Source organism: Emys orbicularis, chromosome 1 (genome assembly GCF_028017835.1).
Source record: "Emys orbicularis isolate rEmyOrb1 chromosome 1, rEmyOrb1.hap1, whole genome shotgun sequence".
Classification (NCBI taxonomy): Eukaryota; Metazoa; Chordata; order Testudines; family Emydidae; genus Emys; species Emys orbicularis.
The window spans coordinates 211632249-211659187 of NC_088683.1; the positions used below are offsets into that span (position 1 = coordinate 211632249).

General features: G+C 39.9%; 1 protein-coding gene across 1 annotated transcript in view; it reads right to left on the reverse strand.

The window, feature by feature from the left end:
* KDM6A (lysine demethylase 6A) overlaps nucleotides 1-26939 on the reverse strand; it is a 298231-nt gene that overhangs the window by 54008 nt on the left and 217284 nt on the right. The window contains exons 10-17 of the mRNA XM_065404627.1: nucleotides 16496-16622; nucleotides 14214-14312; nucleotides 13575-13794; nucleotides 12867-13001; nucleotides 12259-12414; nucleotides 11550-11645; nucleotides 2967-3068; nucleotides 1346-1741 (exon numbers count right to left, since the gene is read on the reverse strand). Coding sequence (XP_065260699.1) covers nucleotides 1346-1741; nucleotides 2967-3068; nucleotides 11550-11645; nucleotides 12259-12414; nucleotides 12867-13001; nucleotides 13575-13794; nucleotides 14214-14312; nucleotides 16496-16622 — 1331 coding nt within the window. The remainder of the gene's footprint in view (nucleotides 1-1345; nucleotides 1742-2966; nucleotides 3069-11549; nucleotides 11646-12258; nucleotides 12415-12866; nucleotides 13002-13574; nucleotides 13795-14213; nucleotides 14313-16495; nucleotides 16623-26939) is intronic.

The window sequence follows — 26939 nt, forward strand, 5'->3', positions numbered from 1 at the left end:
CTTGCAATAATCTGTAATTAAAAACCTTATGCCGATAAACAGTGTTGAGTAACAAGAAAGCAGTTTCCACGCTACAATGCTGTTCTAAAGTTTTAGGTATTCCTGAAACTGGTCATACCACCTATCCAGTAAAACAAAATTACATGTCTGGAAAGTCTTCCAGTAGAACAGCTTACTGATTTCAATATGGAAGTCTTGTGGGGTTGAGAGTGAATAAACTGTTAGCCTGCAAGTAAAGTAGGCTTTTCCTCCATGTCCCCCAAAACAAATTCTTTAAAATCATAATTATACATTTGTATGCTCATGCTTTCTGTTGGGAGATTGAGATCTACTGGTACAAAATCTAAACTGAGATTGTTTCTGTAAAATATATTATTTTTGATGTTTTCTTTTGGCCTTTCAACAAAAATGATTTAGAATGATCAAAATAAGATGACAACGTAATTTCAACAATGGGTATAACATTCGGCTTACTCATGGGTGGTGCATGAACCCCCCCATTCGGGAGGCTAGCCCTCTGCCCCTTCCGCCTGAGGCCCCGCTCCTACCCCACCCCCCCTTGCCCGCCGGAGCCAGAGGATCCTCGAGCCCCCTAACACAGCCAGAGGAGCCCCGGCCCGCCTGCCCCAGCCACCCCGAGACCCGGGCTGCCAGCCAGCCAGCCCATACCCTGGCCCGCCAGCTGGCCCGAGCACCGGCTTATCCGCCCCAGGTGCTCCGAGTCCCGGGCCGCCAGCTGGCCCGAGCCCTGACCTGCCAAGCTGCCCGAGCGCTCCCGAGCCCCAGCTGGCTTCAGGGGAGAGATGGAGTGAAGGCAGGAAGAGGAGCAGCACGGGCGGAACCACAGCGGAAGAGCAGGATGAGGGAGCGGGGCCTAGGGGCAAAGCATGGGTGGGGCTATGGCCTGGCTGTTTGGGGAGGCTTAGCCTCCCCTGGCCAATTATACCCACCACCCATGAAATATACACATTTTTATTACAATGATATGTAAAAAACAAACAAACACACAATCACCATGTTTCATGATTAAAGAAGTGGTCTGTATAAAATACACAGTATAATCATCTACTAAAGAAAACACCTCTGAATGGATAGGTAGTTGTACAAATGTTTATCAAGTGCCCTGTTTGATTTATGGTTATTTCCTGTATTCCATAAGAAGCTGATTTAGCTGCTATTTTAACAATGAAGTATAATGGGTACCTTTAATCAGCTGTAAGATTTATAATCTGCATCTGTTTAATCAACTTTTGAAAATAGAAAACGTGTTTTACAAAAGAAAGATGTCAAAAAGTGATTTGGACAGTACTTGCTCACTTTATTGGATTAATAACCTGAACTGTACCTGAGTGGAGTTAGATAGTTGGTTTTTCCACGGCTCCTCTGCGCTGCTGGTCAGGTTTGTGCGGTTATGAGGTAGAGAGAGTGCGTTTCGCTGCAGGTAAGGCACATTTCCATTACTTCCACTTCCTGTTATGTGATTATTGCCTATCAAAATAGTGTCTGTACTACCCAGCGTTCTTGCTGTGCTGCAGGGAACTGGGCCTGCTGGAAAGGGTCCATTAGCCATAGGCTGCCCAGGGCAAGCCGGACGGATTCCATGCTGAGTGACATTAGGCACTCTGGTTAAAGCAACCTGAGGCTGCTGACCAGAGACAGAGTTTGTAGGCAGTGATGAGTCAGTTGTTGGCCCATTAGAAATTCCAGTAGATCGTACCTGTGCAACTCCTGTTTGCCTCATCTAATGAAAAATTAGTAAGACAAAAGAATAAATTAATCACATGATTAAGAGACTGCAGTAAAAGCTTTTTTTTATCCTGCATGTTGGGAGAATGGGGGGGGGGGGGGCGGGGGGGTGCCGGTAAGTGGAAAATTCCAGTTAACTAAGAGGGAGTGAGTTTGGGTGTGGGGCGCAGGCTCTGGAAGGGAGTTTAGGTGCAGGAGGGGGCTTGGGGCAGGGGCACGGGAGGGGGTGCGATGTGCTGGATCAGGGCGGCGCTCACCTTGGGTGGCTTCTCACAAGAGGCAACATGTCCCAGCTGCTCCTAGGCAGAGGCGCAGCTAGGAGGATTTGCATGCTGCCTCCATCCGCAGGCGCCACCCCCGCATCTCCCATTGGCCGGGAACCCCGGCCAATGGGAGCTGCGGAGCCAGCGCTCGGGGTGGAGCGGGATGGTGACAGCCTAGGAGCAGCTGGGATATGTCGCCCCTTCCGGGGAGCCACGCAGAGCCAGGTAGGGAGTCTGTTGGCCCTATGCCAATCGGATTATAAACCAGACTTTCAAGGAAGTTCAGAAATGCCTGTTTATACAGCTTTTCGGTTTGTAAAGTGCTGGATAACACAGCTTTTCCTCTATATAAATATTGTGTACTGTTAATTTATTTTTACTATACTGTTTCAAGTAAAGTTTGGTTGAAATTATGTTAACTTTTTTCAACTTTTTTTTTGTAGGTCAGAAAAGAGGTTCCTTCCAGTTTGTGTTGAGTGGTAGAACTGACATGCGCACAAATGGTGAGTGAATTTTAAGATATAGTTATTGAAGGCAGACTTTTCTTCTAGGAGAGCCATAAAGATATATATAGATATATATTAGGAGTTACTATTAGGCTTTTATTATCGAACACAAAAAAATAAGAGACACGAGCAAGAGGCAGGAATGAGAGGCTTATTTCTTAACTAGACTGTTTCTCAAACTTTGTCAAATAGCTGACCAGAAAACAAATTAAAAAATTGGTTAATCATCATCTCTGGTAGTCCTACAATAGAAAACAGCTAACAACAAATGTCTTTCAGCCAGTAAACCTCAATCACAGTAAATGAAACGTCAAAGAAAACAGAACATGTTATGTAAACTGGTAAATAGAGCATGAAAACATGTACAATACAAATAATTCAGGTTCAAAAAGAAAACAGAATGCACCACTGATGCAAGTACTGAAGATTAGAAAAATATTTTTGCTCGCACCTGCTGGTGTTGCTGCATCAAGACAAACTGACTCTCCAGCTGTTCCAGCATAAGTTTCTGTGCTGGATTTAGATTTCTGTTTGCACGCAGCTGTTCCAAGTCCTGTGAAAAAAAAAACAAAAAACACAGCAGCATTATTTAGAATCAATCAACTTACAACTGATTAAAAAGCTTCCTGATAACATAACTTAACACGGTCAGTACAAGTAAGGTTTCTGAAACTGAGAAAATATAGACCAAAGCGCCTAAAAGGACCAAACCCCTTTCTATAATCCACTGTTATACTAAAACCTCTGTATAAGCATCTCTTATCTACTTAAGCTGAAAAAGACTTGATTATCTCAGTATATGCTATAAAACAGTACTGTACATAGTTCTTAAGTGTTAGATATGATTAAAGTACGTTTTGGCCGTGAAAGAATGTTAAATTCATAAAATTCTTAAAATGTATACCACTCTTGACAACACATATTTTGTAATTTTCTCGTGTGTTATTCTTGCACTATGATACAAATCTCAAAATATTCAATCCATTTTATATAAGAAAATCATTCTGTGTGAACTCACACTAAAATGGGAAATAGCCAAATATACACAATCTTTACCTTAGAGAACAATAACTCAGCTACAAGACTGAACAGTTTTATAACTGAGGCTATAAACACTTATTTTAGTGCTAAAATGTTTCTGAACTGCTGAGCACATAGTATTCATATTTTAACTCTTAAGAAAATCCATAGACATATTATGAAGAATGAATAGCTACCATAGTTAACTAATTAGGTTGTATGTTAATATATAATTGTTGAAGATATGAGACAATAAAGTGGCTGTTGGAAAAGAAATACCTCAAAACAAACAGGATAAAACAAGAGCCAAAAATCCCAACCTGGTTACTTACCTGTACAGAAACTGTGCTTCTTCAAGATGTGTTGTGCACATATACATTTCATTATAGATGTATGTGCACCAAATACACTTGAGTCTGGCACTTCTGCCAGCAATACTAGCAGGTGGCGCGTGGGCCTTAGTTATCCTTTTGCACTGATCTAAGGGTACCAAGGGGAGTGGTGACCACCTCCCTCTCCATTCTTTTGTACCAATGGAATTTAATACCCAAAGCAGAGGAGAAGGTGGGAGGCTTGTGAAATGTGTATGTGAACAACACATCATAAAGAATAATAGTCACCATTCAAGTAAGAAGCCTTTTTTTTTTTTGGCCTTAGAGTGATTGTGTTCATATACATTACACTGTTGGTGAATCACCAGCAGCTTTCTTTACAGGTAGTGGGACTTTGGATTACTTGGAGAGAGACTGTAAGGGTATGCCTATACTGCAATGAAAGCCCGAGCTTGAGCCCGTGCTCAAACCTGATTCTCTCCCCCCTGTGTTTACATTGCAATTGCACTAACCCAGGATTCCGGGACCCTGCAGGGCTGGAGGGTCTGAACTTGAGTTAAGCTGGGAACCAGGGTCCAGCGAGTAGTTTCGCATATGCCTAGTCCCTGTGCTATTTGGTGATAATTTACAAGATTCTGCCCAGTTTGAAAACCTCTTTCATTTTGCTGTATAGATGGCTCTAGCGTAATCCTTTCTGCTACTCACTAAAATGGCCTAGACAGCTCCAGAGCAGACTCTCTCCTCACTGCACAAGCAGAGATCATCCATGATGTGAGGCAGAGAACTTTTAGGTTGAGGTGTAGTGACCTGCCTTGGTTTTGAGACAAAAGATCCTTGACTGGGGTAGAGTGGCTAGATATGAGTGGCTGAATCAATTTAAGTCTGTGTATCAATACTGCGTTAGCCAGGGGGGTGCTATGAGAATTAAGGTTGGCTTGTCTAATTTTAGTTTCCTGATCACCCTTGGATTCAGAGGAACTGGAGGGGATGCGTACAGCAGATGGCTTGACCAGGGAAGAAGAAACATATCTGTCATGGAACCTGGGCTGTGACCTGCCCTGGAACAGAGCCTCTTCCATTGGTTGTTCAGGTTGGCTGCAAAGAGTTCTATCATCAGGTATCCCTACTGATGGAAGATGGGCTGCAGAATGTCCTTTCTTACTGTCCACTCGCGATGGTCTATGGTTTCTACTGAGGGAATCCACAACAGCATTCCTCACTCCTGGAAGTCAAAAGGCTTTTAGCAAGATATTGTTCTTTATACAGAAGTTCCACATGTGGCGCAGCTGAGATGACCTTGCACCTCCCTACTTGGTCATATGAAACATAGCAATGGTGGGGTTGCTAAGAACTTGAACCACTTGACCTCTGCTGGTGGTAACGAACATCTCACAGGCCTGATGAATAGCTTGAAACTCTAACATTTATATGGAGTGAAACCCCTCAAGGTGTCCAAAGTGCTTGAGCCTGAAGTTGACCCAGATGTGTCCCCCCAACCACTGGTGGCTGCATACGGTTTGAGGGTCCAATCCAAACCAGAGCGCTCATGAAGGTCCAAAAGTCAACTTGCCCAGTGAACATCTGCTCAGATGATACATCGAGTGAAGCCAGGCTTGCAGTACGGTGAAGTCTGACACGTTGAGTCACACGGGTGCATGAGGTCATGTGCCCCAATAGTTGTAGACATGGACTGTTGTCTTTGGGTTGGACTTGAGGATTTCAGATAGACATGCTATGGACTAAAACCTGTCCTTTGGGAGATAAAACATGGCAGTTATGGTGTAGACACCTGCTCCTCTGAAAAGTATTTGTTTCATAGATTGTAATTTTTTTTGGTCTATATTCAGTTTTAGGACTAGACGAGAGAACAGAAGTCTGATGACAAGAATGTTGCTTTCGATGTGGCCTCTTGACATTTCCTGAACTAACCAACTGCCTAGGTAGGGAAATATTTGAACACCTAACCTGTGCAGATGGGCCACTCCCTCTGTCATACACTTGATGAACCCCTAGAGTCAAACACAGACTGAAGGCTAGCACAGTGTACTGGAAAGGCTTGTTGTCTGGCATGAATCGAAGGTGCTTTGTGTGGGCAAGGCATATTGCCACGTTAAAGCAAGCATCCTGCAAATCGAGAGCGGCATACCAGCCTCAAATTCCTGAAGAAAGGATAACAGATAGAAAATTGAATTCAGGATGGTCACCTTTGTATCACTTCCAATTCCAAAAAAGACTGACTTCCTGAAGTAAAACAGTTTTATGAAATGGGCCCCGAAAAGGGACAGGGAAGGTAGGTTGGGGAAAGGCAGGGAGGTGAACTTGACAGCATATCCCTCCTTTACTGAGCTGAGCTCCCACATGTCCGATGTAATCTCTGTCCATGCACTGTAAAAGAGAGATAGGCACTTTCAAAATGGTGGAATAGGACATATGGTTGGTGCTCTGTCCTTGATCGAAATGTCAAAATGACTGTTTTGAAGCCGATGAGGTCGGGTGAGCAAGGCTTGCTGCAGATAATGCCGAATGACGACTGCAGACAGGCTCAGATCTCCTTCTAGAGACATCCTGAGGTCTTGCCTAGTAAAATGCTCTTTACTGTGTCTGAGGTTTGAACGGTTTCCTCTTTTTTACTGGGAGGCAGATATGCAGCAAATGAAAGATTGGATGGGAGTCTTTTAATGCACACATAGCATCATCGGTCTTTTGAAAAAACAGTTTGGATCCTTCAAGTAGTAGGTTTTATATTCTGTATTTCTATCTGTAAACATGGGAAAGTGTCGTATGTGTCGACAGGTGCTTGGATAGATAACTGGGAAGTGAAGTGTCATTTGGAAACTACGTCCAAGAACCGTTCCTTGTATTCTCCAGGGAATTTGTTTGCAAACCCCGAAATTGCTGACCAATTAAAAAGGTTTATTTAGACAACAATGCCTGAATTTGAAATCCCTGTTTGTACAGTCACAATGGTATATGCCTTTCTGCTACGTAAGTCTAGTCTCCTATACTAATCTTTTGGGGTAGCCTTAGGGTGAGACCACCTCAAATGCTCATTGGCCATTGTGACCACGAGAGAGTTTGGGATGGGGTGAATACAGAAATAAATCAAATTCCTGCTGGGGAACCTGGTAACACCTGTGCACCCATTTGGCAGTGAGTGGGGTAGTGCTTGGAGTCTGCCAGATGATCTCCACAGGTTCCAGACAGCCTTCATTAATGAGAAGAGCAAAGCTTTACAAAGCACGAGTTTGCAAGGAATCTAATAGTTAGCATGGATTGTCTTGCACAGATTCCATGTGCACTCCTATAGATGTGGCCTTCCTCCTCATGACGTCCAGAAATATTTTAAAGTCCTCAAGGGGAGTTGATGCCAGATCTGGAATGATGGCCTCATCTGGGGAAGAGGAAGAAAAATGGGGATGATTGGAGGGGGAAACTGGTATCTAGTGGTTCCTCCCTTGCCGCCTCCTTCTCTGTGGCACCAACAAATGAGAAGTTAGAGACTGCAGGAGGATCTTCCCTAAGTAGCCACTGATATTGGAGAAGGAAACATCCTCCTAGACCAGTGGTTCCCAAACTGGGGTTCGTGAACCCATGGGGGTTCGCAAAATGTTACAGGGGGTTCTTGGGAAAAAATTCCCTAATGGTGGACAGAGCTGTTCCTAGGGACTCTGGGCAGCACGGGGCCAGCAGCCTGGAGCCCCTGGACTTCCAAGAGCTAAGGAGATCAAAGCAAGCATATCTATCACACTGAAGAGATTTAAACTTCAAGACTCCTTATAAGAAATAGAAAGGGAAGTGGATATTTTTTGCTGTTTTTAAAATTAAATAGGCAGCTAGTATTGTTTTTAAAATTATTATGAAGAACACGTTTAAGCTTTGTTGTAACGTGCGTTGTTTGCCTGGACTGCTCAAGACCCGAATGCTTGTGTAGGAAGAAGTCTTTGAGTTGGCTTCTTAAATACCTTCATGCTGTTTCACATCTGATACTCCTTGATGAAACATAGGAGCCTTGTCTTATAACAAGCTTATTCAAAGTGATACAAGCTACAAAAGTGAGATCTTGGAAGAGTGTTGCCGTTTTCATAATGATAAATAATAATTATTAATAGTGTATAATAAGCATGTCATAAAAACAAATTTTATATTTCCAAGATCACTGCTTTTATAATTTATACTCAGGTAAAGGAGAAAAATCCCTGGAAATATTCATTTTTAGGAGGGGGTTCGCAAGACTGAGTCTCTGAAGGGGGCCTAGATGCTCTTGGAGCAGCCAAAGTTACCCAATAAGGCCAACAGGAGTATTCCAGTCTTTGTACCGCCCATAGGGGTGGGCACCATATAGGGGCATCCTAGTAAGAACAGTGTTCTTGATGCATGGTATGGATGTCCCTAGAGCATGACCTGTATGGAGACCTGAAAAGACCTCGAATGAGGTACAGATCTATTATGGTCAGATTCTGAGAGGAAGAGAGATAGCTCTCCTAGGTGATAGAGAAGCAGTTACAATAGACATATACGTGGTGCTTCCCTAAAAGTATCAATATCAACTATGTATCCAACGGAGCCAGTGGAAGTGGGTGACATGGTTGGAAGGCAGAAAGGTGGGTTGACGTTAACTATGCTGGCAGAGCCAGTGTTGAAGGCTGCATGGACGATAAAAGTGGAGATGCTGGTGTCGTGGTAGTATATGCTGCTGATGGTGCCAACCTGGTTGAGGTTAATGTGATTGATGCCAGGCAATATCGTGAAGGAAAACCCAGCAGTGGGAGACACAAAAGGTCCTTCACCTCAAAGAAGGCCTGCAATGCTGACAGCACCAAAATCAGAGGCAAGTATTCCATTGCCATTGTTGGTGATAGTAGATCTGATGGTGCCAGGGTCAAGGATCTGTCTGGCAATGGTGAAGGCACTGGTCTCAACAGTCCTGTTGGAGCTGGAGTCGATGGTGCTGCATCAGATGATGCCTGCGACCAGACCTCGACTCAGCACTCAAGAACGTTTTAGCAGATTTCTTGTGGCATGAAGAATGAGACTTGGACAATCTCTCAGTCTCAGAGAACAAAGATGATTTTGGACACATCAAGGACACTGAGGGAGAGGACAATGAGCAGTGTTGATTTTGACTTGGAAGCTGGGGCAGTTGTACGGACATTCCTTGTGGAAGAGCAGTCCACCCACTCAGGCTGAAGAGGGATGCATTGCCTTTTCCATGAGACATACACGAGGGCGGAAATACCTCTGCTTCTTTGGCCTCATCAGAAATTAGGTATAAAGAGTACATTTGTTCCTCACATGTCCCTTGTACAAGCAAATTAGACAGCTTTTGTGGCTATCACATACAAATAAGAGAAATTCTTATTTTCTAAAAGTGGCTAAGTGAAGCTGAAGAGCAATGGAGAGCTCTAACTCTCACTGTGGGTTGTAAGAAGAAACTGAGAGGGAAGTGCACACCACACCCTTTTATACTGTTGGCTCAGCGTGCGAGGATAGCAGGGGCACATACACTGACTGCTACTGCTGCCAGCAAAGGCCTCTGACAAGTACATTGGGCGCATACACTTACAACGGAATGTATATGAGCAAATCACTCAAAGGAGAATTGGACATTACAGACACTATTTTCTTTAATTGCTCTTAAGTATTGAGCCATTACATATCTTATGAACTAATTTTTCCAAACAACAAGAAGCTAAAGTTAAAAAGGTAAGTCATTAACTAGCTGATTCACTATTCTGTTCTTTTGAGTATATGTAATAGGTTGGTATCAAGTTTATAGATTTCTCATGTATATCCTTTTGTAGCTGTATCAGTTTGTGTATGATTCTGTTTAACTATTGCTAATAAAGCTAAAGCATGATACAAACAACAATGCAAATATTCAGAGATCAAAATTATTTCTATTTGGACTAAGTACACTCCTAAACCTCTAAGTAGTTTCAAACTATCACTATTTTAAAAAAGAACAAAAAACCCCCCAACAAATAAGAGAAATGCTTGCTTACCTCCCAATCCTCCCACCCCCAAAACTGTTCTAAGGTGAAGAAAAAGCAGCATTAATTCCTGGACTAGTATCAGGTTTATGGTCTGATATCTTCTGTTCATCAGGGATCGCAATGAAAGCTTTATACCATACAAATATCAGGGATCTTCCTTGTCCTATACCATAAACCTTATGAGTAGAGCTATTTTAGGAGCTTGAACACCAACAGAAAACAATTTAGGTGTTTTATTTCAAAAGGATTTCTTATATTTATTATTTTTTGTCCATGCACAGGTAAGCTCGTGGTACTAAAGAAAACTAGTTTTATAGGTGGAAGGATGTAAAAAAATAACACCAACAATATTTTTTTTAAACAAAGACATTTCTAAAATGCCTTCTCTGTAAATTGTATTACATATACAGAATACAAAGACAGACATGGAATGAAGGTTTTATTCACTTTCATATGAGATGACCTTCATAACTCATTTCTGGCTTTGTCATTCATGGATAATGAAACCATATTAAATGAATGTTAACAAATCCTTTATTCCATACATAGGATGAAGAAGGTAATGACACTTTCCCTTAAAGAGAAGGAAACAAAGTGAAAAAAGACAAAACGCTAGTGAGGCCTGAAAGGGAAGAGAAAATAAGGAGAGATGGGAGAAAGCAGAGAGAAGTTATAAAGGTTGAACAAAGGCAGGAGAGACAAACAGGTGAAAAAATAAAGCAGTATAATAAAACAATGCTGATGGCTAAGGAGGCAATAAGTAAGGGACTGTCTTTCAGGTACAAAAAATATTTCTCAATTGTGCTCAATGCCCACAGCCTTTGGGCAGTATACCACAGTTTCAGTATTTCCCCTCCTCAGAGCAAATATTTTTCTATTAATGTCCTTGCATTTAGTCAATATTTGTGATATATATGGTGACAACTTCTGCCCAGGTATGATTTTCAAAATGTGCATTCTTTTGCTGCTGCTGCTGCTTGGTGTGGTACACTGCAACCTATGCCAGTGAGCTGAAGAATAAACTGAAACTATTGTAACAAAACAAACTATATTTGAGTCAAGGACTCAAAAATAAAGTACAGCACTTCAACTGTAGAAGCCATGTGGTCTGAAATCCATGAACACCAGAGCTGAATTTCAACTCTCTCCATTATTAGTGATAATTTGTGCAAAAATCTTAAGTCCTTCACTTATCAGTTTGCCAAATAAGGACACAAGAAGTTATCTCACATGGATATTGGGAGGGGTACAGTAGTTGTGCAGCACCTGTAAATCTTAGGCAGCACGAGTCATAAGTATTATTCATCTGACATCCAACAGTATGACTACTTCACACATTAAGTTAAAAAATGTTACAACAAGAAAAAATATTTACTTTTATCTGTCCATCTTACAAATTTATTATAGTGCTTATGTAATTAAAATATTCAACTTGTGTTATGTCACTAACCTGGAACTCAGGTTTTGTTTGTTTCTCATTTTAAGCTTGATTTCACACATACCACAGGGAAGCTATAAATATGACAACTACTTGTATCAAACAATAAGCATTATAGCAAAGTATACTGAATATTTCACATTCGATTCAGAAGTTAAAATCTGAAAAGTTTCTTTGAGTCCATTTCAGATATATTTCTGATAAGAAAACAAAATCTCAAAACTGCTCAGGGTTTTCTTTAACACACTTACCTGTAATTTCTGTGGTGTCAAGCACCAAGAATGAATTTGTTGCTGTACCGGAGGATGTGACACCGTATGGCCACTGCTCCAAGCATCTGAAGTATTCTGAGAAAAACATTAAATTAAAATATATGACTATCAAAAGAGCAAATATTAGTTTTACAAAAGCTAGACATTAACTTCTTGATGAAAGGACTAATCACAGGTTTAATAATAATACAGCATATAACAAGTATACCAAAATATACTTTATCTCATTTTGCTTCAACTTATATAGTATCAGAACAATGAGAAAAAAGTAAATGATATTAAATATATCATCTAATACCATAATGACAAGGAATCAAATGAAGTCACTACCTCTTGAAAAAGTAACATCCTGAATTTTAGATAGAGGCAAAGGCAATAGACAGAACAACATGGTCATTTCCTTCTCTATTACAATACTATGATTATATTCTGAGATTAGGATAATTACTTCTATATATAGTGTTACTAATGTGTATTGCACTTAGGTACTTACTATCTCAATTGTAATCTCCTAATTAAATACACTGCTGAAAAATGCACTAACCTCAACACATGAACTTCTAAAACATTCCCCACCTTGATGCCAAAGGATTACAATTAAAGTACAAGTGCTGTGTACACTGCACAATTTCTATGCATATTTCTGTATAATTTTGGTTTGGGCTCTTTAGTTCACCAGAATATATACCTTTGTTGGACTAGATGTTCTTTTCCTCTTGGCAGGACTGGACAGGTCATCTACTTGGCTAGAAGGAATCATGTGTAGTGGCAAGGATTGCTGTGAAATTGGTGTTTGAGTGAGGCCTAGTACAGGTTCAGTATTTGGATGATGAGGTTTACAAGCCTACGAATCACAGAAGGAAGACAAAAATATGGTTCTATATATTCTTAATTCTTTCAATTAAGCTACACACTTTTACGATCTGCATATCTTAAAAGGGCTGTGTGGATATACTGAAGCTGACTCAGTTACTGAAAATCAGTTTCCATATGGTCATCAATGGAGGAATGTGTACCTTTCTTGGGATTAGTCTTTTAAAAAACAACCACTGTAGCATTTCTACTTAAGATGAAATCTCTCAAAATCATGAAAATCCACAAAGGTTCTAAATTGGTACCCACATATTTCTCCCACATTATAGGGAGTCTTTTCTTGATCTAAATCCCTTTGCAAATAAATCAAAGGCTTTTTATTAATGAAAGCCAGCCCTGCACTCTGTAAAATAAGCTTGACTACTACAGATTGTAAAGAACCCTTAAAGCTGGGCACCTGCAGAACATAACCCAACTTCTCACCTGCTGTGCTGTGTTCATGGCACCCTGCCTGGAGGTAAGCTCTGCGGGGATTGGTAGGCTCCATGCCTCCTCAATACTAGGAAGTAATTTAGTTTTATTCTGTAGACTACCTTGTGGAAGGTTACACAACTGAGCCTAGGAAAAATTATGTAAAAAGCAAATTTAACACAAGCCTACTTTATTAAGAGCAAGTCCACGAAATCTTCCTAAATGCTGTAGCTAATTACGTCTTAAAGAGAGAATAGATTTAAAGTCTGGGGTTTTAGAAAGGTGCTAAGTATAAAGAGGGTAACCAGAATATAAACCTTTGTGAGAATCAGAATAAAGTTGAGCTCTGGTTTCAGAGGTCTCGTAACTCTTTTCTTCTGAAATTGCAAGCAAGAGTGAAAGATAGTGTGTGTGTGTTCTCTCTCTCTAAATGCTATGACAACTTAAAAATGTAGACAGTACATAGAAAAAAAAAAGTGATGTAAACCAATATGCATCAACTGAGTAATGTGCAAAACAGCATTAATTACAGGGATTGAGTCCCACTTAAAAATGGAGAATAAAACAATATTACAAGCTATGATATGTTTACAATAAATATGGAAACAGGTTATACACACCATGAAACAATTACACATTAACTGGTATGTTATTTTTCCCCTCCCCGCCTGTTGTGTACCTGGTAAAATATTTCCCTTCCTTAAAGCTTTAAAGTTTTACCTGTAAATATTTTATCCGTGCTGCAAGTGCAGAGGTATTACTACAATTTTTGCTCCTAGTTGCGTTTAAGTAGCATTTAATGGCATCCTGAGGCTGGTTGCAGGACTCATAGAGTGTGCCTAAGTCCATCCAGGCTGCAGCATGGCCATGGTCCAACTGTACAGCACAGATATAGGCTTGTAAAGCATCCATAGGCTGATTTTGCTGTTGATATAGCACACTGAATAAAAAGATTGGTAAAGTTCAAAATTAATAAAGTCTGAATACAAACAAGTCATATACCTCCCCACTAAACTCAGTATTTCTCACATAGTGAAGAAAAACTTTTGTATATCAAGTGGAACACACCATTACATAATTCACCGTGACAACCATGAATAATACATTTTTATACCTTAACATGACAAGTTAAAATATAAAGTACAACCAATATTGCAACCTAAAATTTAAGAGAGCAAATACCTACATATTTCTTTAACTGCAAGATATTTATAGCATGGTTGACAGAACATTAATATATTAGCTACCAATTAGGAGCTTTATGATCTACTGAGAACATAACTGTGTTAAAAAAGCTGGTCCTTGTTTAAATACATTAAAATTCAATTATAGTACTGCTTTTCCCTGCATCATTCTTACCCTATAGAACACCATGTATCTGCACTTGCTTCTGATTTATCAATAGATTGCCTATAAGATATAAAGGCATCCTGAACTTTCCCAATACTTGAATAGCACCTGGGAGAAGAGAGAAAGAACTGTGGTAATATTTAAAGTGATTATGGAGAATGGTTTGCCAAGAGTGGACTAGTTCTAGTAAATTCATGCAAATACAAATACATACACATTAATCCAAAATAACTACCCTTTCTGTAAGTTTGACACAAAATGACATTGAATGTAAACTTCTGAATCATTATTACTAATTTATTTGTAAAATACACTAATCCCTCAGCATCAGCTGTGCAAACTTTAACTTGCTTTAAATTCTAATACATGCTTCATTATACTAATGTCCAGAATTAATATTGCATTCTGGAAATGTACACATTTCACCTGTGGTATTTCATTGAGCAAAAGGGAAAATATTTACATACAGATTGCAACATGGGAAGAATTAAACTGCCTATTCCCAAATAGTGAACTTGTGTGCATTTTAAAAAATTAAATCTTGGTGGCATGGAAGTTGAAATACTAGAGAAGAGAATTTATGACAACTCATATAGTGACACTACAAATACAGTGAATATTTTAGTAAATAAATTTTCAAAAGCAGTATGACATGGTAAGTAGAAACACTAGAATACAAAGAAGAGTGAGTTACAATTATGCTACAAGGAAAAATGACTGCTTCCATCATAATCTGAAAGAAAATAAGATACTGAAACTTTTTAAGTAGAAACGTATTTTCTTTGGTTTTGCCCATATTGCCTGCAATTATCTTCCCTGTTTGCATAAGAACTAAAAGTCTTCAGAATACACAAAAAATAATTGAAAATTTATTCTTGTAAAAAATAGAGAGACATATATGAGCAAAATAAAGGCAAAAATTATCAACCTTTAAGCAGGAAAAAAACCCAGAGGTTCTTCTTTTACATTATATTAGCTACAGTAGGAAAGGAATCTAGTAAAACACTACCAGTATTTTACTTCACTTATGAATATTCACCAGGATTAAGTAAAAAAGTTTCAAAAGATAAGAATAAGTTAGACTTAAAGGTAATGAAACTAAGTCCCAGCATCTGTGTTAAAATCGGTTTCTCAGATATTTTAAGGATCCTATCAGTGTCATGATAGTAAAATTCAACTCCCACCAAAACTTAAAATAAGTGCATCAAAATAATTCAACTATAACAAAAGGAAAGAATGTTCAAACATAATTTACACACAACTAGAAAATCCAGGAAAATCAAAGTTGAATAATTTTATTTTAGTTAAAGCACTAAATTTGTTTATCTTCCCCATAATACGGGTAACAGTTTCTTTGACTGGATGGAAGAGATCTAACTCAAGAGTGTGTAATCAAGTCACCCACAAGAAGTTGCGGCCTACAGAAGACATATTAAAAGCATGAATATTGCTGGGTTACTGTTAACTAGTGATGAGTTTCCTAACTTTTCTATCTTTTTTAAAAACAAGAAGGGGCATAAAATGCACAGCATTTACCACAGAGAACAACAACAAAAAATAACGTACAAGACAAAAAAATAACTTACAAGACCAAAAAAAAAAAAAAAAGCTTACAAGGCCAAGAGTTAATTATTATTAAAGTATGGACCACTTATCTTGGAAGTCAGAATGGCTACATCGGAGCTATTCCAGTCTAAAGTTTACATATAATATAGTTTGTTTTTCTATAATATATACAGTACAGAAAAAACTTTAAAGATTTTTGTACAACAGCACATGTATGTGGAAAGGGAGAACAACATTAAAGACAGAAAAGTGAGAGAATGTGGAAGTATGCAAAGAAAAATGCAAGTATTTTTGCAGGCAATTTAGAGAGAGGAGAATAGATGACAACATCTGAGGTATTTGCATTCAAGACATAAAAGGAATCACGTACACTTTCGCACACGTGTACAGAATATTTTCTGCCTGCTTATTTAATTATGTATAAATTTCTAATGAAAACATTTATTGCACAGGCACTTTCACTTAAATATCTTTCCAAGATAGCATATTTTCCCTCAAAATAACAAAGCTGGACTTCAGCAGTTTCGTAATTTTTCCCATTTGTTCAAGTTAAGGATATGTGATGTTATTTATTTTAAAGGAAAATTACTCCCAAACTGACATTTTCATGATAGCTCTCACACTGTAGAGAATATTTTCAATTCAACCACAGCCTCTCAAAACAAGCTTTATTAAAAAACATGACACAGCCTTAAATACAGTTGCTATACCACCAGTTCTCTCACCTTCCAAGGAAATACCAGGACTGGCCAGAGTTAGGATCTGCCTCGAGGGACTTCTGAAGATACTGAATAGCATAGCTTTCCTTGGTTGCTTTGTCTCCTAGCTGATCCACGGTGTGATGCATCCAGCCTACAAAAGAAGTTACAAGTCACAAAAGCCAAATTCTCAAAAGTGCTGCTTAACATATTGGAGTAGGGAAGTGGTGATAATATTTACCCCCCCCCCTTTTTTTTTTAAACAAAAAATCTATTACATACCACTGTGAGGGACATCTACTCCACATTGGTAGTGGAAGGGTTAATGTGGGGATGAGAGTCCAATTAACATACCTGGTTGTATCTGCATCATGGGCCAGATCCAATTAAGGATGAATCCCAGCTGTGGGAGGAGCTGGGTAGTTTACGAAGGGAGGAAGCCCAGATGAGAAGGAAGCTGAAGGGAGAGGGGAAGACCTCTACAATCCCTTTCTGGTTGCTAGAGAGTGAAGGGCTTAGAGAGGCAGATGTACTGTAAGCCCAAGGGGGCCTGTGGGAAATGGCCTGAAAGAAGGTCCAGTAGAAAAGAGACCAGAGAGGCAGCAGCAAGAGTCTGATGGAGTAGACCTTGGCTGCTTCTCCTAGGGTTTCTGAACTGGAACCCAGAGGAGATTAAGGGCGTGGATTCCCTTATCTGCCAACAGAAAAGGTGGCGCAGAAACATCCTGATACAAAGGAAAGAAGGATTTGGAAGTTTGGAACTGGGACTCCAGAGAAAAAGCCCTGGAAGGCATTGCTCTGTACAAGAGTGGGACAAAATCCTGTAGAACCCAAGAATAGGGTTGCCAATTTTGGTTGGATGTATTCCTGGAGATTTCATCACATGATAATCTTTAATTAAAAATTAATCTTTATTTCCTGGAGACTGCAGGCCAATCCTGGAGGATTGGAAACCCTACCCAATAACCCAGCCTGCGGAGGGATGAGCCTAGGAAAGGGCTGTAATAGGAAAAGGAATGGAAAATTCTAATCTTAGTAGATTTACTTTTTCTCCTGTTTTTATTTTTTGATAAAAGAGTATCCTTAATTTTACTGTGGATCCCCTGGATATCCTTTTGTCCATTTTATTAGCAATTTGTGAAAAAAAAAAATTAGTATCAGGATTTCTCTTCTGAGGCTATGGGCCTGCTTATGCAAATGAAAATTCTGGTCCACAATCTGTATAGGGAAAGGGATCTGTTATATAGCTACAGTTTCTTACATGAAAGTGAAATGAATCTATGCTAATACACCATTATTTCTTACAATTTCAATTTAAAAATAAAAACCAAAGCTAGCAAGCAAACAATACAAGCACTGCAAATTTTAACTCTCCCCTCTCTTTGTCTCTCTAAATGTTTTATATATCTATCCCCACACACACTCCTCAGACACTGGCCAACATCACCATTTTACCTCTGTCATGCAGGACTGTAACCTGGGCCCCACCTTTGAAATGGTCCTCCTGCTAGATCCTTACGTCCAGTGTGTCTAAATCTGGCTGATTCTTCCAGCTGAACATCTAAGGTGGCCTTTGCCCTCCCAGTCAAAACACTTATTCAGCCCCCCCCCCCCCGATCATCTCATGTCTCAGCTACTGCAACTCTTCCTGAGCCATGACAAATGCAGTCCTGCCCCACTTACATTAATTCAAAAGGCTGCTGCAAAGATAATTTTCCTGTCATCGCTTTGACTTTGTCACCCCTCTCTTTGCACCCAACTGGCTCCTTTCTCTCCATTGCCTCCGACACAAGACTACTTGTGTTCATTTTCAAGGCCCTTCATGAACTATCCACATGCTACCTACCATCTCTCTTATACTGTTGAGATTTTGACTTATACTGCCATTCTACCAATAATGCCAGCCTTCATTGCCGACTTGAAAAATTTCAAACAAGAACCTCAGGGTGGATTTGATTTAAATGAATTTGATTTAAATCATGATTTAAAATCACTAGTCAGGAAGACTCGATTTAATCATGGATTTCTACATAAAAGTGCATTCTTGTTGGTTGTTATAAACTTAATACATATTCTTCACTACTCAGAGATAGATGTAGGTTTCATTTTTAGAAGGTACACACTATACATTTTTTAAAGTGATGTTCCTTTCATCATCTTCAACGCAGCTTCCTCCTGAGAAGGAACACTTCTCATGATGTTGTTTCATTCGGGAAGCCCGGCCTTGCATTTCTTTGTTGCACTGTTTGCATTTTGCACGCATGGAAGTCTTACCCACAGGTAGAGGAACTTCATTAAAATATTCCCAAACGGGGTCTCTTTTATGGCCTGCTGCCATTATAGGTTTTCCCTTCTAGTGAGAGAATGGTATGGTAGATCTCAAATCAATGAAGGCTACGCTCAGAAAGACTTCTGGAATATGCTGCTCAAACAGTTTCACTTTTGTTTCTACTGCCTGTCCCTCCCGTCTCACATTTATCTCCAGACTTCTTTTCCTTGTCCAGATCTATTCTGTCCCCAACAACCTTCTATTCATTGAACTTTTTGAAACTTTGCACTTTTAGAGAGAGGTAAGGGATTGACTCGGTGTGCACAAATTTGCTGATGGACAATAGGATTGAGGTCTGTTATTTCTCACCTCTATATATTACTTATTCATTTATTTAAAAACATTTTTGCTGTTAACCAGCATGTCATCTCTGGAGACACAAATCCACAGTTTGAGACCTGTAAAACTAAGCATCTCTAATGGTATCTTCTAGACTGAGCACTGAGTCCCATTGGATAGATAGAAAGAATAACCTAAATAATCTATACAGAAGCCTCTGGAACTCCGTAAGATTGGGTCCCTAATCCATGAACTACTGGAACTCATTTACAAAACTTTTCTTAAAGATTACATGAATATATTGTTTCATACTATAGAATTAGAATTTATAATCCCTATTCCATGATGAGATATCTTTGAGCTATAATGTATCTTAATTAAAACTATCTTTAGATAAAATGCTTTTTGAGGAAAAGAACTATCAAAAAAATCCGATTTAAATAAAAAAACTGATTTAAAACAAAAACAAAAACAAACAAAAAAAAACATTTTTATCCACCCTGAAGCACCTTCATTCTTTCTCTCATGCTGCCCCTCACACATGGGAGGAGCTCCCTATAAAATTCGTAAAACTACTTTGTTGTATTTCTTCAAACTCTCCTTTGCTGTAATGCTTACAAAAAGCATGACAACTGCTAGGTAGCTAGTGTGTTGAGACCACCTCATATCATGTTCAGACTGGAAATAAGGCATACATTTTTAACAGGGACAGTAATTTACCATGAGAACAATTCTCCATTACTGTCCATTTTCCAATCAAGATTGGATTTTTTCTAAAAGACATGCTCTAGGAATTATTTAGGGGAAGTTATATGCAAGGTCAGACTGGCTCAGTGGTTCTCAAATTGCAGCCCAATCAGCACACAGCTGCGGCCCATGTGACATCCTTAGGGCCAGACAGATAGTATATATATTGTGTGGATGTGGCCCACATAACACAGAGAGAAGCAACAGAGGGTCCTGTGGCACCTTTAAGACTAGCAGAAGTATTGGAGCATAAGCTTTCGTGGGTGAATGCCCACTTCATCAGGCATCTGATGAAGTGGGTATTCACCCACGAAAGCTAATGCTCCAATACTTCTGTTAGTCTTAAAGGTGCCACAGGACCCTCTGTTGCTTTTTACAGATTCAGACTAACATGGCTACCCCTCTGATACATAACACAGAGAGCTACATATGCAGCCCACAGTAGTAAACAGGTTGAGAACTACTGGACTAGATCACAATCAGACATTTCGGCCTTAGAATCTATTAATGTTAACCAGTATTTTCTTCCTGTTTCCTTGTGCTCCCTCACTTGTCTGTTTTTGGGTTTTTTTTGGTCTAATGCTTAGATTGTAAATTCTTTGGGGGAGGGGCCATCTTTTTCTTATGTGTTTGTACAGTGCCCTGCACAACGGGGTTCTGGCCCTCAGGCACTATCACAAAACATAATACATATAATAGACAGATCCGTTTTATATGAAGTGTTTTATTTACACACCCCCACAAACCCCGCTCTTATATCTGTTAAGTGTTAGACAGGTTCTACATAAAAACCTATAGTAAGAAAACATTAAAAGTTGCAAAGGGAAGTGCTCAAAAGTCAGGAAATGAGACTCACATGCACATCCATAACAATAAAATCTAATTACATGAATACACTTTCCCCTCCACATGCTAGACAAAGTAAAGCAAAGCTGAGTAATCAACTGGTCAGTATCTATAATATTCCTACCTCTTTCACTGCAGAATATATGAGGTATAGTGATTTTCTCTAACTATTCTTATTAAATGTTTTTAATTGAGTTACTGAGTCTTAGATTGTGTTGAGGTAAAAGTCAGTATGGTATCTTCTAGAATGGAAGGTAAACTTCCAACCCCTTATAAGAGACAGGAAGAAAAAGCTACTTATCCTTGAGACAGCCCACAAAAAGTTCCTCCCAGACATTATCTGTAGACAGTAGATGCACTGGGAATGCCTTGGGGACCACAAGGTGTGTTGAAAATAAGGAACAAGAGGTTACTGTGGGGAAAGGACCACCTTTAACCTGATGAAATACTACTGATGGCTCAGGCAGTGGTGCTATAAGGAGGGCTTTGGGATGTATGGCCACTAGGAAGCATTCATGGACAGAGGACTGTTCTCTTGGGATGGACTTCACCTGAGTAGGGAGGGAAATAGACTTCTAGGATGGAGGCTGGCACAACTGATTAAGAGAACTTTAAACTAGGAATTTGGGGGAGATGGTTGGGAGATGTCCAGGTAATCTCCATGCCGGATTTTAACATTGAGAGGGAAGAAAATGAAGTAAGAAAGGATACAGCCGTGGGTAGGAGAATGGACCTAAGAAGGAAGGGTAGTGTAGATACCAGTCTAATAGGTGATACTGGCGGTAGAATGTCTGTGCCTAATTGGGTAAAGAATGTGAGAGAAGTAAAACAGCAAAAATTAAGATGTTTGTACACTAATGCGAGGAGCCTAGGTAACAAAATGGAGGAACTAGAGCTATTGGTGCAGGAAGTGAAACCAGATATTATAGGGATAACAAACATGGTGGAATAGTAGTCATAACTGGAGTACAGATATTGAAGGATATGTGCTGTTTAGGAAAGATAGAAATAAAGGCAAAGGTGGTGGAGTAGCATTGTATATCAGTGATGAGGTAGACTGTAAAGAAATAAGAAGTGATGGAATGGATAAGACAGAGTTTGTCTGGGCAAAAATCACATTGGGGAAGAAAGCTACTAGAGCCTCCCTTGTGATAGTGCTTGGGGTGTGCTATAGCCCACCGGGATCCAATTTGGGTATGGATAGAGACCTCTTTAATGTTTTTAATGAAGTAAATACTAATGGGAATTGTGTGATCATGGGAGACTTTAACTTCTCAGATACAGACTGGAGGACAAGTGCTAGTAGTAATAATATGGTTCAGATTTTCCTGGATGCGATAGCTGATGGATTCCTTCACCAAGTAGTTGCTGAACCAACAAGAGGGGATGCCATTTTAGATTTGGTTTTGGTGAGTAGTGAGGACCTCATAGAAGAAATGGTTGTAGGGGACAACCTTGGTTCAAGCGATCATGAGCTAATTCAGTTTAAACTAAATGGAAGGATAAACAAAAATAGATCTGTGACTAGGGCTTTTGATTTCAAAAGGGCTAACTTAAAAAAATTAAAGAAATTAGTTAGGGAAGTGGATTGGACTGAAGAACTTGTGGATCTAAAGGCAGAGGAGGCCTGGATTTACTTCAAGTCAAGGTTGCAGAAACTATCAGAAGCCTGCATCCCAAGAAAGGGGAAAAAACTCATAGACAGGAGTTGTAGACCAAGCTGGATGAGAAAGCATCTCAGAGATGTGATTAAGAAAAAGCAGAAAGCCTACAAGGAGTGGAAGATGGGAGGGATCAGCAAGAAAAGCTACCTTATTGAGGTCAGAACATGTAGGGATAAAGTGAGAAAGGCCAAAAGCCATGTAGAGTTGGACCTTGCAAAGGGAATTAAAACCAATAGTAAAAGGTTCTATAGCCATATAAATAAGAAGAAAACAAAGAAGAAGTGGGACCGCTAAACACTGATGATGGAGTGGAGGTTAAGGATAATGAAGGCATAGCCCAATAGCTAAACAAATACTTTGCCTCAGTCTTTAATGAGGCTAATGAGGAGCTTAGGGATAATGGTAGGATGACAAATGGCAATGAGGATATGGAGGTAGATATTACCACTTCTGAGGTAGATGCCAAACTCGAACAGCTTAATGGGACTAAATCCGGGGGCCCAGATAATCTTCATCCAAGAATATTAAAGGAACTGGCACATAAAATTGCAAGCCCATTAGCAAGAATTTTTAATGAATTTGTAAACTCAGGGGTTGTACCGTATGACTGGAGAATTGCTAACATAGTTCCTATTTTTAAGAAAGGGGAAAAAAGTGATGTGGTTAACTACAGGCCTGTTAATTTGACATCTGTAGTATATAAGGTCTTAGAAAATTTTTTGAAGGAGAAAGTAGTTAAGGACATTGAGGTCAATGGTAATTGACACAAAATACAACATGGTTTTACAAAAGGTAGATCCTGCCAAACCAACCTGATCTCCTTCTTTGAGAAGGTAACAGATGTTTTTAGACAAAGGAAACGCAGTGGATCTAATTTACCTCAATTTCAGTAAGGCATTTGATACGGTTCCACATGGGGAATTATTAGCTAAATTGGAAAAGATGGGGATCAATATGAAAATTGAAAGGTGGATAAGGAACTGGCTAAAGGGGAGACTACAATGGGTCATACTGAAAGGTGAACTATCAGGCTGGAAGGAGGTTATTAGCGGAGTTCCTCAGGGATCAATTTTGGGACCAATCTTATTTAATCCTTTTATTACTGACCTTGGCACAAAAAGTGGGAATGTGCTAGTAAAGTTTGTGGATGACCCGGAGGCTGGGCCTCTTTTCTGCCCATAAGCACAATAAGGTAAAGTATTGGAATAAGGAAAAAAATGGAAGAAACCCTTCCTTTTGTACTGTTGGAGAAACTATTCTATTGACCTCAACTGAACATGGATAACAACTTCCTGACATAACAGATTCTATGAGAGACATTTCTGAAGAGAATGGAGGAGAGGGTTGAAAAACTATGATAGAAAATGCACATTGTTTGAATCAGATTTTTTTCCTGACTCCAACTGCAGTACCTGAGGGCAGATGTTGGTCCCTGGCAAAAACAAACCCCAAAAGATGGTAGTAAGTTTTGACTACAGTACCTAGCGAAGGCATGGACTATGCAACACAGTGAAAAGTAATAATGCACTAATCCCACAATCTAATTTTCAACAAATTAAAAGGTATCCCTTAAAATAGGGTTTGCTAACAATAATGGCTAAGAAAATAGAGAGGTTCTTAAATTCAAAGCATTCAGTGGCTGTTCTGGAACAAAGGTCAAACTGTACCCTGTAAGAGATTTATGTTGTACCCACTCAGTCTAGCTGCACTGCTGTGCCTCTGTTTTCCTTGCTTCTTAATCAACTCAAACACAACGTTGAATTTCATCACAAATTCCCCCACTCCCGGGTTACATTATTGTTAAAACATGCATTCAACCTTTCACCCTTTTAACTCTGCTTTTGTCCGTTCCCCAAGGCTTCATAGTCCTTACTCGTCATTCCCCAGGGCTGCACAGTCACCCTTGTATCAGGGGCTCACAGTATTTCTCTACCAAGATCTTACGCTAGTCTGGCTCTTGTTCCAGCTCATTTTATGAAAAGAGCTCCATCAATCCCACTCTGGGCAGCTGTCCTCCTCCCATTTCCTGTGAAAAGACGTATACCAGCTTTTCCCCAATCCCTGGTGTTTTTCTCTGACTGATGAAAATAGAGACTGCTTTTTATTTCCTACCTTGCTCACATGATCAGCCATATGACCTTGAGACTGTATCCCCATCATTCCTTCTGGACTATACCTTCCAGAATTCGTGGCCTTAAAGGACTGAGGCCCTTGAACATGCACACTGGATTCCTACACTTAACAGACCAGTACCCGTTTGCCTTAAGAGGAAAAGTTCACAAACTCTAATGGTTATGGGTGGTCTAAAAGATTCAAAATGATTGAACCCAATCCTCTTACCTAAAGGATTACTAGATCTCAAACAAAACAACATTTCATTTTACAAATCAATGTCATTTTAGGTTAGGATTATTAAAAAGGATTATTTTTGTCTATTCAAGTAAAAAAATATATGAAATGAAGAATGACAGCGCAATGGAAGAAACTAACTCATGGTGTTTGTGTTATACCTCATAGCCTGGGTACGATGGCTGTGAAATATTTGATGTGCACACACGCATATATCTGCCAGAATACAAAAGTCCCCCGCCCAAACTAAAGTCCTTTCCCCTCTCAGTTAAACATTTATCTGAGGCTTGGACATCATCTAAATTTGCACCTTGCTCAAGAGGCGTTTCCTAGCTGAGAAAAGAAGTCTTTTTGCTGCTAGAACTCTCTTCTGCAGGAGTAAAAAATTCAACATAAAGACACAAATGTTCATAAAAACATGTTCTTCATTTCTTTTGCCAGCAGCATACAATAAGCTTTCTTTTTACACCATTCTGGCAGAGATAATATTTACCTTTATTTTTCTTTAGTGCCAAATTATTTTTACACCTGGGTCATACTCTATCTGAGGAAGAACTGATTTATTATAGTCTACTAAAGTTCATGTTTGTGATAAGCACCATGGATCTGATGGAGTACATCTCACTGGCAGTCAGGAACATAAACTGTGTATCATTTTACTTGAGTATTTTGGTTCAGGCAGTTCTGTCCTTTTGCCCACAAAGAAGTTACCACTTTATCACAATGTGGTGGCCTATCCTGACTGAGTAGATTCACTCAACATAATTTTTAGGGAACAAGTGACTCACAAATAATCATCACTCAGAGACTGAGTCTTTATGGAGAACGAACTACACTTTCACTACTTATAAGTTAGCATACTGTATAAAAGCATTGTTGAAAAAGCACTGTTTAAATGTTTGTGGAAATCTGTATTGCCATTGTATGTCTATGTTTTGTGGATGAAGGATATCTACTATTTTCCAAATACTAAATATACTTTTGAAAATTTTAGTGGAAAAAAACTGAAATGGAGAGACCATTGCCTTGACTGCAAAAAAGAGAAGGTTACTCACCTTGCAGTAACTGAGGTTCTTCGAGATGTATGTCCCTGTGGGTGCTCCACTCCAGGTGACGGTGCATCCCGGCGCCGTTGATCGGAGATCTTCGGTAGCAGTGCCTGGTCAGGACGCAGGTGCTCAGCTGCTGTCTCGCAGCATCGTTAGGGTCTGCCTGAGCACACGTGTCCCGCACCCCCCTCAGTTCTTTCTCTATCATAGAGATGTCTGGATTACTACTCTAAGTAGAGGGGAGGAGGGTGGGTAATGGCGCACACACAGGGACACACATCTCAAAGAACCTCAGTTACTGCAAGGTGAGTAACCTTCTCTTCTTCTTCTTCAAGTGCTGTCCCTGTGGGTGCTCCACTCCAGGTGAATGTGAAGCAGTACCCACTATGGCTGGTGGGACTTTGGAGTTGCGGCAATGACGGCTGTAGACAGTACTGCGTGGCCTACTATGGTGTCTGCCGTGGTATCCTGCATGATAGCATAATGTTTGGTAAATGTGTGATCAGATATCAGGAATAGGTACGCTATGGAGGAAGCGAACGGATGTTGACATAGCTCAAGTAGAATGAGTTCTGATGCCTTCGGGTGATTGGGCATGCTGAATGCGGTAACAGAATCTGATGCAGTCTGAGATCCACTTGGAAAGGCGTTGCTTAGAGATAGCTGCACCCTTCGATCTCTCGTTAGTGGAGATAAATAGCTGCGGGGACTTACGAAATGGTTTAGTCCTGTCTAGATAAAAGGCGATTGCTCGTCTGACGTCGAGGGTATGTACAGCTGCTTCATGCGGAGTCTCATGAAGTTTGGGATAGAATACAGGTAAGTATATTGGTTGGTTGGTTAAGGTGGAACACGGACACCACCTTAGGGAGAAATTTAGGGTGGGGTCGCAGGGTAACTTTATCTTTAGAGAAGGTTGTGTAGGGAAGGTAGGCCATCAGGGTGCTTCTTTCCCCTACTCTCCTTGCTGATGTTATAGCAACCAAGAAAGCTACCTTCATAGACATGTGGAGAAGAGATGAGGTAGCTAAGAGCTCGAAGGGAGGTTTCATAAGACTGCGAAGAACTAGGTTGAGATTCCAGGCAGCTGCTGATGGATAAATCTTAGAGATTTGGCAGGCCTGTGAGAAAGCGTTTTATGGTGGGGTGGGCAAAGAGTGAATATCCGTCCAGCAAATCATGGAAGGTGGTGAGGGCTGCGAGGTGCA